Source organism: Anopheles gambiae, chromosome 3, assembly GCF_943734735.2.
Source record: "Anopheles gambiae chromosome 3, idAnoGambNW_F1_1, whole genome shotgun sequence".
Taxonomy (NCBI): Eukaryota; Metazoa; Arthropoda; class Insecta; order Diptera; family Culicidae; genus Anopheles; species Anopheles gambiae.
The window spans coordinates 67,838,390-67,850,554 of record NC_064602.1 but is presented as its reverse complement, the minus strand read 5'-3'; the positions used below and the strand labels follow the sequence as shown (position 1 = coordinate 67,850,554).

Sequence of the window (12,165 nt, the reverse complement as noted above, 5' to 3'; positions counted from 1 at the left end):
TTTTTTTACGTGTTTATGCATTCACATTATTTTATATTGCTTACAAAAGGATGCATTGTGATGCATTGGTTTTAACTCTGTTTTTCTTTTTTCATTAATTTCATTTGAAATTTTTGATTTTCGTTGATAATATTTAAACAATTTTATACAAGATTGTTTCATGCAACTTTCGACTGACGAAGACAAGAATATTAATGTGTTGAATTTGAGAAGCACCGAAAATAAATTTGTAACTTTATTAACCTTGCCACGTTTCAATATTTGTCGAAACCGATTTTATTTTCATTCCCACCGAACGTTGGCAAGCAGTTTGGCAGCAGCAGAAATCCGTTTTTGTTCTATTTTGATGAATCACTGCACTACTTCCACTACCATCACTACCCCGCCCCGACTTTTTTACCGACGGTACAGAAAACAGTGGACAGCGGAAAGCAAATTTTCAACAATCATTTTTCACCTTGAAAAAAAAAAACAAAACCAACAAGAACACATACTCGTCGTGTTGTTACTTTACCGCAGAGGAGTGACAAAAGAAGAGAACCGTGGGATAAGATCGAGCGAGACCGACCGATTCGTGAGCTAATTTTATGTATGCGCGCGAAAAAGTTTCACGCACAAACGCTCCCATTCCTTGCGTGCACTGTAATAATCGACAAGCACGGGACCCTCTAACGGAGCATTATGCGCAAAGGAATGTAGCATACACACAAAGGGGAAATGTTTGTAATTTAACTGTATGTTTTTTTGGAAGGGAACTAGTAAGTTTGTATTATGTTACAAGCGTTGTTGATATCGCCATACACAAGTTGAAAGTTTGACAAATAATTCACTAGAACTAATTAAAACACACGCACGTTTTCTGCAGTTCTGACACTGTAATCGAAGAAGCAACGCGTCACAACTTTATGCTAAATTTATTGCCTTGGGAAAATGTATAAAAGCACGCACAAACACACACGTACGTCAGTTGCAACGAACGGGCGCTAACTGCACTACTTAACACGTTTAACTCAACAGAGCCCGGAAGTGCTGGAATGCGTTTGAATAATTGATCCACCTAACGTTCGATGAGCTTGAATATAGCAATAACAAAGAAAAAAACACATACACTACCAACCTCCGTACCGTTGCTCCCCGTGCGGGATATTTGCAAAAGGCTCCCGTTTGTTTTTTTGTTCTTTGCAACGGAGCACTCAGGACGAACGGAAATGTGTGGCCTTCGGTGGCCTTGTTTCGATCTCGACTGTTGCAGTGCTCGAGAAAAGTGCTGAGCCAAACATACGCGCGTATCCAGATTGCGGGTATCTGATGGGCAGGGTTGGATTGAAAGCTACGAGGCTAGAGTAGTTTGTTAATATGTGTAGTAAATTAAGAAATGTAGATTGTTAAATTTTCAAATAGAAGTAAAACTATTGAAACTATTTCTAACTATTTTAATTGTTCATTTTCGAAAAAAAAAATATTAAAACAATAATAATGCGTCCCCATTTGTTTCTCTCCTTGTGATTAACGGGGAAAAACAGAGGAAAATATTCAGCAACTCAAATTTGTTTCCTTCAGCGCCACTACTACTACCACAAATCGTTTTTAGCGTGTTTGTGTGCGTGTATGGCATAGTTCGGGCATTTCGAGCAGTTCCCGAAGCTAGCCATAGCCTACTCTCCTTCGTCTCACGCTCGTCTTAGCTAACAATTTGTCGCTGTTACTGCAGGATTCAACCATAACAAATGCTTCCCACGTCCACCAGCACGCATCACCTGCCGTGCGCTCATACGCAGCCACTGAAAATACTTTCCGACAGCTGGATTGCGGTTTGGTCGGACAGCATGCGCAACAGCTCACGACGGGTTTGCTGCCTTCGGGTAGCCGGCACAGCACCACACCCATACAAGCAACAGGCACAGAGACAGGTATACACTGTGCAGCATTTTCCAACGGCTATCTCTATCGTTCTTGGTGGCGAACTAAGATGTAACATTTGTTGATTAGACTTTTTGACAGGTTTGCTGCCGCAATTTACCCGCGCTAATGCTTGAATTCTTTTTATACACGCAGTCTATTTGACTAGTAGTTGTGTGTATCGTGCTGTGAGCGTTTACAAATACAAAGCAACAACCTGCGACGTTGCTTAGAGACGGAGCTGTGTACGCTACTGCTGCTCGATGGTGAGTGAAGCATTACTTTCTGCATTAGGATGCCCCGGACTGATTGATCAGCTGTTGGGATGAATGATGGGAAAAGGGGAGTAGGGAGAATTTATTTTTAATTTCAAGCTACAATCTTGCCACGAGCGACCGTTCTGGTGCAACTAAAATGATTGTTTACAAGGCAATTTGTGCATTATGTTTAGCTGCTTTCAAGCAATTTTTGGGGTTTTAGTTTTTTACTAATTCGGAATTTATTGAAACTGATTGTTTTTTAACAATCTGGGCAGCAATTTATTTATTCAATTCTAAAAAATCGCTATAATGGAAATTATATCATTTTTTAAAATATACTGTTATGACTATATTGGTATTTTTTAAATAGTTAATCCTGTGAAATATTTGAAACAATTTGCAAAGGACAGCAAAAGATACTGTCACATTATTAAATATTTGTACAAATAACCAAGCTTCTCCATCTTGTCATTTAATTCGTCTCTAGAACATTTTGAACGAATGACCAGGCTTCTCCATCGTTTGCGTTAAATACATTCTGTTAGGATAAATTGACTCAACAACAGTTTGAAATCTACGAATAATTGTTAGAGGACGAGCATATTGGTTGCTTTTTATATTAAGTGCATTTGAGCACATTGATTTACATGAGCTTTTTTGTTTGAATAAATTATACATTATATCTTAGACAGCTAGTAAAATGATGATTCTATATGAATTACAAGTCAATAGGTTTTCCATTTGAGAAATAATTATTTTAGTGAATGATAAAACATCATGTATTATTTTCATAACTGGCTCAAGACAGAATTTAACTCAAAAAAATTAGTTGTTTCGAAAAAAATTAGTGAACTAACTATATACGTCACCTGTGGAAAGACGGAATGTGATGATTATATTAATCATGATTTTATTAAGTTTATATCTAACTGGCAAACAACGCATCTCCCATATGGTCTAGTGGCTAGGATATCTGGCTTTCACCCAGAAGGCCCGGGTTCGATTCCCGGTATGGGAAAAACTTTTTTGCAGTTTCATTTTACATTCAGTGTAATAATGATACATTTTGTACGAAATGTTTTTTTATGGTCATCGAAATGAATAAAATCAATGAAATAAAATAATTCATAATGGATACATATCAGTTGATCTTTATTTTTTCTTCTAAAGTCATACAAATACTCAAATGAAGAACAATCCCGTGTCAATACTTTGATCTTCATTTCATTGTATTATCTCCCGTATTATTCTCATTCTTCTTAATTTGTTGTTTGTTTACATTGTCTGCTGAAACTATCTATGATAAAGTTTATATTAAAATTATTGTTTACACTACTTTGTTCTATCTACTCGTTGGATGTACACGTTCGGTAAGTTGGTTCGCATGCGTTTTTTGTGTACCTGTGAAAATACCTGTGATGATATTTTGGCTAACTGTGGTCTATTGCACATCTGCACAAAGTAATGAAATGTTTAGCACTCTGGTAAACTATTTGCCCATGCCTCAGTCACAAGAATCTTTCCAAGAATGTATTTGTGCTGGTTTGCATTGGTATGAAAATCAATCGAAAGTGGTAGACAGCCCACTTCTATGTTGTTTTGTGTTGCTATAAAAAAATGTAAGTAATAAAAATTTCTGTATTCATCTCTCAAGAAACCATTGGCAGTTTATTTGGCTTTCTTGAACCTGCTCAATGGGTCGCACTTTTTTTTGCTTCAAAGCTAAAATGTTTCAAGATTTAAAAAAAAAAATCGAGTATTATTGGTTCGATGTTTTCCTGACATGTTAACTTTACCGGCATCGGCATCGACTTCTTTGGCTAACAGTTGTTCTTAAAATGCTATCAATGCTTGTATCGTTTGACGTATTTACAGTAACTTTGCCAACAAAATACAAAATTTGTCACGTTCATGGTAAATTAAAAAATGTTTAAACTTAACGATACAATAATAAAGTGCGTGAGGTAATCTTTGTAAAGAAAAAACCAAAGAAGCGATTCTAAAATAATGAGTGAAATTTAATTTCAATTGTTTAATGTTTCATTATTGTCGATCAGAATTTTTAGAATTGAAGAAAAAGAAGTAAATAAAGAATATGACTTCATTCTTATTAGTTTAAGGTTTGAGTTCTTATGAATGATTAATTGACAACGTCTATTTTTACCACTTATTTCATTATTAACTTTGGTAGTTTCTGTGAACTTGTTTAAAAATTGGCAAACAAAAATAAAATCATTCCCTTAAATAAAGTTTCGTTATCGTAAATTATCATGAAACAGTTTTTAAAAACTATTACTGTATGTCACTATATGGTTTTTGATTTTTTGTATCCGTGCGCTTAGTCGTACCGAGACAATTTCACGCTATGAAGCGTGAAAAAGTAGCCAAATAGCAAAGTCACTGCAATATTTCACATCAATTTTTGTGCGATCTTCTGTCATCTTGTATAGTGCGATGACATACGCCCATGCATTGCGTGAAAATACTCGCCGTAAAATAGATGGTATTTATACGAGCTTTTGCATGGACATCTTCGAATGTAATCGATTTTGGCTTCACACTTCACAGTGCATCGCTATTTTACGATGTGTCAAGGCGTATTCTACACATGTTATTTCTTCGATCATGAGTAAAAAATCATCTACCTTACTAACAAAGTATTATTAAAGGATCATTAAATTTACGCCACGTACGTAAAATATTAATTTTTGCCTTGTAAAATACAACTAAAGGGTAGCTATACACTAATCAATTAAGTGTCGTGTAATTCCTCAAAATATTACTCATTAATAATTGATTTTGGCCCTCTGATTCGTACGAACCCTATCAGCGCTAAACCAGATGTCCGTCCGAATCGGTGTACCCGACGGAAACGTTGTATGACGCTAGACTGGAACTAGCTGGCGGATCATATGCTCCCATCAGCAAACTACTCCCCGCACTGGTGCCAACGTGACCTTGTGGGTCCATCATTAACCCATACCCGCTCGGTCCAGCCACATACTGATCCGACGGGATCGGTGAGGGATTGTGTATACTGTACAGCTGCTGCTGCTGCTGAAGCGGCAGGCTTGAATAGGTGTGACTTCCGCTAGCGGAACTGTTGCTCCGTTTTGGATCCTTCAGGATACCTTGCGGTTGTTTGGGGGTCGATTGGACGGCTTGTGAAATGCTGGCATTGAGTGAACCGAACGGCAACGTCGTGGAAAGACTACTGGAATCGTGCTGTTGGCCGCCAGTTCTGTGGTGTGTGTGGTGCGTTACATCTGGCGGTGGAACCATCGTTCGCGCTACCCGTCGTAATGTTTCGGAAGAGCTTTCCGTTGGTCCAACGGAAGGTAAAATGGGTAGTGGAGGTGTGGGAAACTCGACGCCCGGATAATCCTGAAATAAAGTTAAGAACATTACAGCTTTTATCCTTGCTTTTGAAAGAGCTTTTGCTGTATATGGAGCTTTTTAAAAGCACATAAGAGTTGAAGCGTGATTAGCGTTGCTTACCATCGGTGGATAGAAACGGTCGTTGTTCATGTGATAGTAGGAGCCGTCCATAGTTGAGTTTTTCAGTTGATCGGTGGGCCCGGATTGATCATATCCTGGAATCAGAAATAGTTTTAGTTATTTTTAATACTTTTTTGTGTTTTCATCATGTCAAAATACATCGAAAACATTTAAGTTGGGCTGTTAACTTAAAACTTGAGCAAGTGAAAAGAATATTCTGACCTCTTCTGAAGAGGGGATATCTTTTTTTTGATTTTTTTTGAAAAATGTATACCAAACTCTGTTGCATTGTATTATATTGTGTTATTAATGTAAAATTAAAGTACAATTGCAACAGCAAAACTACAATTTACCAACCACTTTGTTTGATATTTTAACAGTTTAGTTACTTATACTATGAACATCGTTATGTAACTCAATAGAATAAAATAAAATGGTTATTGTGTTGGGTGGATATCCAGGAATGAAGTCCCAGAAAAGCACTGCTATTATTTCATTTAAGAAAAGAATGACATTTCGAAAAGTAAAAAGAAAAATAATTTAAAATTGTTTTAAAATAATACTGCACACGTTATAGAAAACGTTCCTGTACATAGTTATATAAAATTACGTTACAATAAAACAAATAACATCATAAAGCAAAATGAGGTAGAAGAACAGTTCGTCAAAGCTGTTAAAAGAATTGCAAACAAACGCATTTGCGAGCCACTGGCTCGTGAAATATTTCATACCAACCATTGAAATATTTCACACAGTTCACAGTACAATGTGCTTTCGGAAAATTTGTGTCAAAAGTTGATTTTTCTTTCACAAAGAAAAAGCTTTTTAAATGAAATTTTCAAAACGTACCGTTCTCAGTGCCGGTATTGCTTGCGTAGTGAGGTAGGTTGCCCTCCTGCTGGTACCTCGGTGGTTGCATCTCTCCTCCATCGATTAGATACGTAGAAACAGCACGTTTTCTAGTTTCATCCTGCAACAAAAACACATGCAATTGTAAATAATGATCGAAAGCTTATGGATTACAGCTGTAACTCACCATAAAATCAGGCTGACTACCGTCGTTTGAGTACGCGTCGCTCTTTTCCGAAACGCTGGACAGTGTCTCGCCCGTTACTGTATCGTTGTACGAGCTGGGCGCATACATCTCAATCGTTGCCGATTTGCTGTTTGGGTTGGATGAGTCTACGATGTGTAACCGAAAACAGTCATACATTAGTATTTAGTAATGGTGTTAAGTTTTTGGACAGGTTCTGGTGGTTCGTTTCCGGTTGTTTTTCTACTTCTTCTTGGGTTTACGTGAACAATGTGAATCGAAATGCTCAGTGAGAGTGTGTTTGTTTCTTTTTTCAGCTTGGGAAAAATAATAAATCAATTCCACTAATGGTAACTCGTCACACTTAGCACACCGGTCTTGTTGGACATAATTTGCATTGCGATATGATTGATAATACATAAGATGGAACGGTGCGGAATATTACCGTAAAAAAGAGGTGTCGACCATACAAAACAAAACGTAAAAACCACCAACAGCAGTAATCCTCGGTTAATGTGTCCGCTTCTTCCGGGGCCGCACAGATTAGCCCGTCCCGGAGGCCATTTGTGTGTATTGTTTTCACTGATGACATCGTCGATGAAAAGTTATAATCATGATTGATGTTCCCGGTGACACCTGTGGTCGCAAGGCTTTGCCGATACCTCGAATGCTTTCGGGATAGAATAATGTGTTGCGGAGTGGAGTGGAAAAAAGATCACCCCGAGCCTTGTCGTGCAGTGCGCCGTCCCATTAGCACTGAGCGATGTCTGATTTGTGGTTTGATTGCGGGGATTATCAGCTTGCGGGTAATCGACACGATATGAATTATCGCACCCAGCTGGTGGAGGAAAATGGCATGGATTGATTGAACGTTGTGCCAATTAAAGATTGTTCATTTTAAGCTCATTGCTCATGATTCACTGTGGTTGATTTATTTGAGCAAACAGTGTTGAAATGTGTATGTGTTGATTGCGCATTGAAAATAAAATGCAGAAGTTTACTACATACGGGTCCAATGAGGATATTTAACAATATCGTTACATCAATGAAACTAGTGATTTAAACACTATTAAACGTAAACTTTTTCTTTGCAATTGTAATAATTTTGTTGTTATGTTTAAACTGTCGCCGCAACCCAGTCAGTATTAACTTTAAGCCGACAATTTAAATTACAGCTCAAATACATATATTTCAAAACTTGAATGACTCTAGACTATTTATCTAGACTGAAAATCGCAGGCTAGTTTTGTGTGTGGTTTCGTATGGAGTGTTTACATAATTTCAGCCTCCAACTGTCAAACTCCATACAAAAAGCTGACTAGAATCGTGGAGGGCCCCAATGTCAGAAACGCGCAAAAACTTAATTTGACAAAAATATTAAAAAAAAAACAACCCATACATCAGATGGGCTTTCACAAAACCGTCCGAGCCGTACGTGAAACAGATGTTTGGAAATAAAATTGATCTACACAAAACCCTCAAAACAAAACCCCAGCAGCGGGGCCAGTGAACAAATTTAAGCGGATGTTAGAAAACATTCGTTTGATGTATTGAAGCGCAGCGGTGTGGACAGAAGAAAAAGAAGAAAAAAAGTACATTTTCAAACAGAGGCTTAACGGAGAGAAAAAAGACAAGGCCAGAAGGGAGAAAAACAAAAAGCGGAAATCGAAAAATGAAAAAAAAAACAGTCCGTTTAGTTTACCTTTAGCCCGCTTCCTCACGATGAAGCAGGCGACGAGGCCAGCGTTCACGATCAGCAAACACAGTCCGGCGAAGGCGAAGCAAAATATCACGAAGCTGGGCAGTGCCGCCTTTTCGCTCAGCTCCGCTGGTATCGTTCCGTCTGATGCTGGTAAACGGGTCGGGAGGCAAATGCGTATTGTGTAGATGGCACAATGAACATGCGTTGCGTAAATGCGTCCAGTACGTACGCAGTATGTATGTGTGTGAGTGCGCCAGTGCGTTTCCGCAGCGTACAAGGCGTGTTTTATCATCGGAATACCAGTGTGCAGGAGCAGCAGCAGCAGCAGCAAATGAAACGAAACAGAAATAAATGCAAACGAAAGGTAAAGTTAAACAAAGCCGAATAAAACTGAAAAACTGACAGGAGAGAAAAAAAATCATATAAAGGCTTAAAACAAATGATGAATAAGACAAACAGAAAGAAGCAAGCGTGAGTGTTGTGTTTTTGGTTTGGAAACATTGCACTAGCAGTGGGCAACTGGAATGTAAGTGATGAAGGTTAGGTTTCCAAGAGGTGAACAATGCATCTTTTTAGGACATCTGCATGCATCTTGCATAAAAAAAACAGTTGCACAAATAAGACTTCAATATGACACAAATATAAACGACGAACAAACGCTTGGTGCCGTGACTAGAATTTTACGATTAAGGCTTGTCAAGCTGACGTCTTGCTTCGTTTTAAATCCAATTTGAATAAAGTTTTTTTTCCCTCAAAAATCCCTTTAAAGTGTCCTCAAACCTTTATCATCCTACGCTTCATGAAAATAGGCGGAGAAAATGAAAAATGAATTTGTTAACTAGCCACGAATAAATCACTTTTCTTCTTTCGCGATGCTGGGACGAATCGTGCCTCCCAGTCGCGACAACAGGTACCGTCGGCTTGTGGTGCTAGTGGCAAGCGGTTCGTTACAAAAAAGGATAAGCGGGAAAGCTTAACCCAAGCGAAAGCGAAGATATTAAAAAATAATTAACAACAAATCCATCCCCAAACCGCAACACCGAGAGGGAGCAAAGTGAGCGAGCGGGCGTGCGGCTGAAGAAAAGCTTGGAAGGACGCACTGAATGACTTAACGACGATGGGTACCACAAACGAAACCAAGACACTCTCACATAATAAACCAAGGGAAGAGAAGGACATAATGGTGAGCAGAAACCGCCCAGAGGGAAGTGGCGAGCAACCGGAAACGATGACCATGGCTGCCCGTGGGAAAGGAAACAACCATTACCACCGCTGTTGTACAGCGCGCCGGTGTATTTGTGATCGTGCCGCGCACGACGCGAACTGGAGCTGCCGGGTAGACTGCGCCGGTAGAGACAGAATCCGATAAGAAGGATATTGAGCAGCACCAGGGCGATACCGGCCGCGACCCCAATTCCAAGCAGCATCAAGGTGGACGGTCCAGCTGGAGACGATGGCGCCAGGAAGGAGGACGATTCCATCGGTGGCTGCGGCTGTCGCTCTGCAAAATGTAGAGTGAACCTTGCAGTTAGGGGCGGTTCTACTCTTCCTGCTTTTTATGTGTCCTCCATCATGAAGAGCGGGAGGCAAGATGTTGGGCTTTTTGCTTTTGCTGTCTCTTTTTTCTATTTTTAATCGCTGGATGTACTGCCATCCACAGTAAAGTCTGGGATTTGTATTGTTTTGGTGTGGAGAAGTATACGGGATATGGGAAGGATGGCAGGGTGCAAAAAATCTTCATCGAGGTGGCTGACAAGGTACCGGGCTGTGGATGCCGGATGCCTCGAAGGATGCGTTCGGATGTGGTGGCCGGGAAAAGATTTGGATTAATTTCAGTTTTAATTAAAAACCGTTGTAATTTGAGTGAAAGCGTTCGCAGCGAAGCAGAAACATTGCTGTCCTAGTCTTTTTCTTTCTTTCTCTCTCTCTCACACACACACACACATATATATATATATACGCTCAAACACACACACACACATACTCTCTGCCTCTCTCTATCTAGCACAGCACACACAAAAAGTCATAGCGGTCCTGATGGATACTATGCCTTTCTTTTCCTCCATTTTTGACGACAGTGACGTTGGTGAACTCATCGATCCAAAAGCACAGCGTTGGCTGCATGGTGAATCTTTGCCCCGGTTCAATTCCCACCCCCAAACATACACATACACGATAAAAAAAACATTAACGGACGCTTCCGCACTTCCTGCAGGTAATGAAGTTGACTTTAATTACCTTTGGTTTGGGCCCGGGTCAGATCGGGCAAGTAACGGCTCTCGCCGAGCACGTTCGCCGCCATGATCGAGAACAGGTAGAGCGTGTTGCTACGCAACCCGGCCACGGTAAGCTGGTGTGCGTTCGGGGGACCATCCTCGTACCGGTACCGTTCGGACGTTGCTTCCCGGTACCGTATTCGGTAGCTCGCACGATGTCCACCATCGAATCCGGGCTCCCAGCCGAGCGTAACGCTGTCGTGCGTTACATTTAGCACCGTCAGCGTGGCGGGCGAATCGGGCGCAGACCGTACGTCCAGTCGACCGGTACCGGATCCACTTCCGAGTTCGTTTTTAGCACGGCACTCGTAATCGCCATAGTCGCGCGAGGAGATGCGCTCGATTACAAGGATGGATTCGTGCGTTAGGGGATCGAGCTGACGCTGTAGAGTGTAGTATTTGGAGGACTGGTTGATCGGCAGCTCCTGCCCGGTACGGATCCAGTGGAAGATGGGCGCGGGTGCTGCCTTGGCCCGGCAGGGAAGGCGCGCTTGGTCGCCCGGACCGGACGCAGCACGTAGCATTGCGGGCGATTTGTCTATCTCGGGTGCAACTGGTGGATGAGAAGTAAAGTGCAAAAAAAAGTGAAATCGTATTCAGAATAGAACAGCGGAGAATAAACATGTTAGAAGATTGTAGAATGTTTTTGATTTTTGTGGAAAACTGATTTGTTTGCAATAGATATTCAATAAGTTATTTTTTATAGACTTTAATCGCTTAATTGAATCAAGATATAATATAAGTATCAATACCTGCGCCTAAAAAAAAGCTTTTTATTCAAAGAATTATTATGATTTTGAAAAATTATTCACTAAAAAAATATTTCATAGTTTTTTTACGTTTCATATTGTTGCGATTTTAATATTTTTCGTATGTTTATCGATGTACACTAAAGTATCTCAGTCTTAATCTAATGAGCGGTACAGGTTGGTTCTGGTTGGAAGCTGACGACAGATTTCGAACGATTTTAACAACATGCTTGTCGCGGGTTCATGCCTAGAATGAACCGTCCCATTGCAAGGACTGACTATTTGTCTGCATAGAACTGAATATGCTTCGAAAGCCTGTGTAGATAGACCGGGATGTCCTCGTGGGACGTTACGCCAAATGGAACAAGAAAAAGAAATATCTTAGTCTGGAGAAAATAACATTTTATGTTAGCTTTAAAACCAACATAAAAACAAATAATGAAGGTTAAATCTGATCTTGTTGTAAAAATTCTAATATATATTGAATGGCTTTGATTAAGTTTTGATTGACTTCCAATTTCAAAAGATTTATTGGGTTTGCACTTAAATAAAATAAAAAAATTAAACAAACCCAACGTCATCCAAAAGCGCAAAGATGCATTTTAGTTGGATCAAGCCTAACAAATTTAAAATAATACTATGTTGTAACATTTACTATTGTTGGAAACTGTTACGAGGTTCCAACAGATTATCAGCTGAGACTATGTTTTATGTGTGTGCAATGAAATAAAAAAGGGGAAAAATGCGG

The 12,165-nt window shown here is 39.8% G+C and overlaps 1 protein-coding gene and 1 non-coding gene across 6 annotated transcripts in view; one reads left to right on the top strand and one right to left on the bottom strand.

Moving 5' to 3' along the window:
* Nucleotides 1–3,105: 3,105 nt before the first annotated feature.
* Nucleotides 3,106–3,177, top strand: Trnae-uuc (transfer RNA glutamic acid (anticodon UUC)). The gene has a single exon. It is a non-coding gene; the product is annotated as a tRNA-Glu (tRNA).
* A 103-nt stretch (nt 3,178–3,280) lies between these two features.
* LOC4397681 (nephrin) overlaps nt 3,281–12,165 on the bottom strand; it is a 264,444-nt gene continuing 255,559 nt past the window's right edge. For 4 of the 5 annotated variants that reach the window (XM_061657212.1, XM_061657211.1, XM_061657214.1 and 1 more), the window contains 6 exons: nt 10,631–11,221; nt 9,660–9,893; nt 6,694–6,839; nt 6,507–6,627; nt 5,658–5,752; nt 3,281–5,543 (listed from right to left, as the gene is read on the bottom strand). In XM_061657212.1, coding sequence (XP_061513196.1) covers nt 4,992–5,543; nt 5,658–5,752; nt 6,507–6,627; nt 6,694–6,839; nt 9,660–9,893; nt 10,631–11,221 — 1,739 coding nt within the window. In that variant the 3' untranslated portion in view covers nt 3,281–4,991. Of the gene's footprint in view, nt 5,544–5,657; nt 5,753–6,506; nt 6,628–6,693; nt 6,840–8,392; nt 8,540–9,659; nt 9,894–10,630; nt 11,222–12,165 lie in introns of all 5 variants that reach the window. The other variant, XM_061657215.1, reaches the window with a different exon arrangement.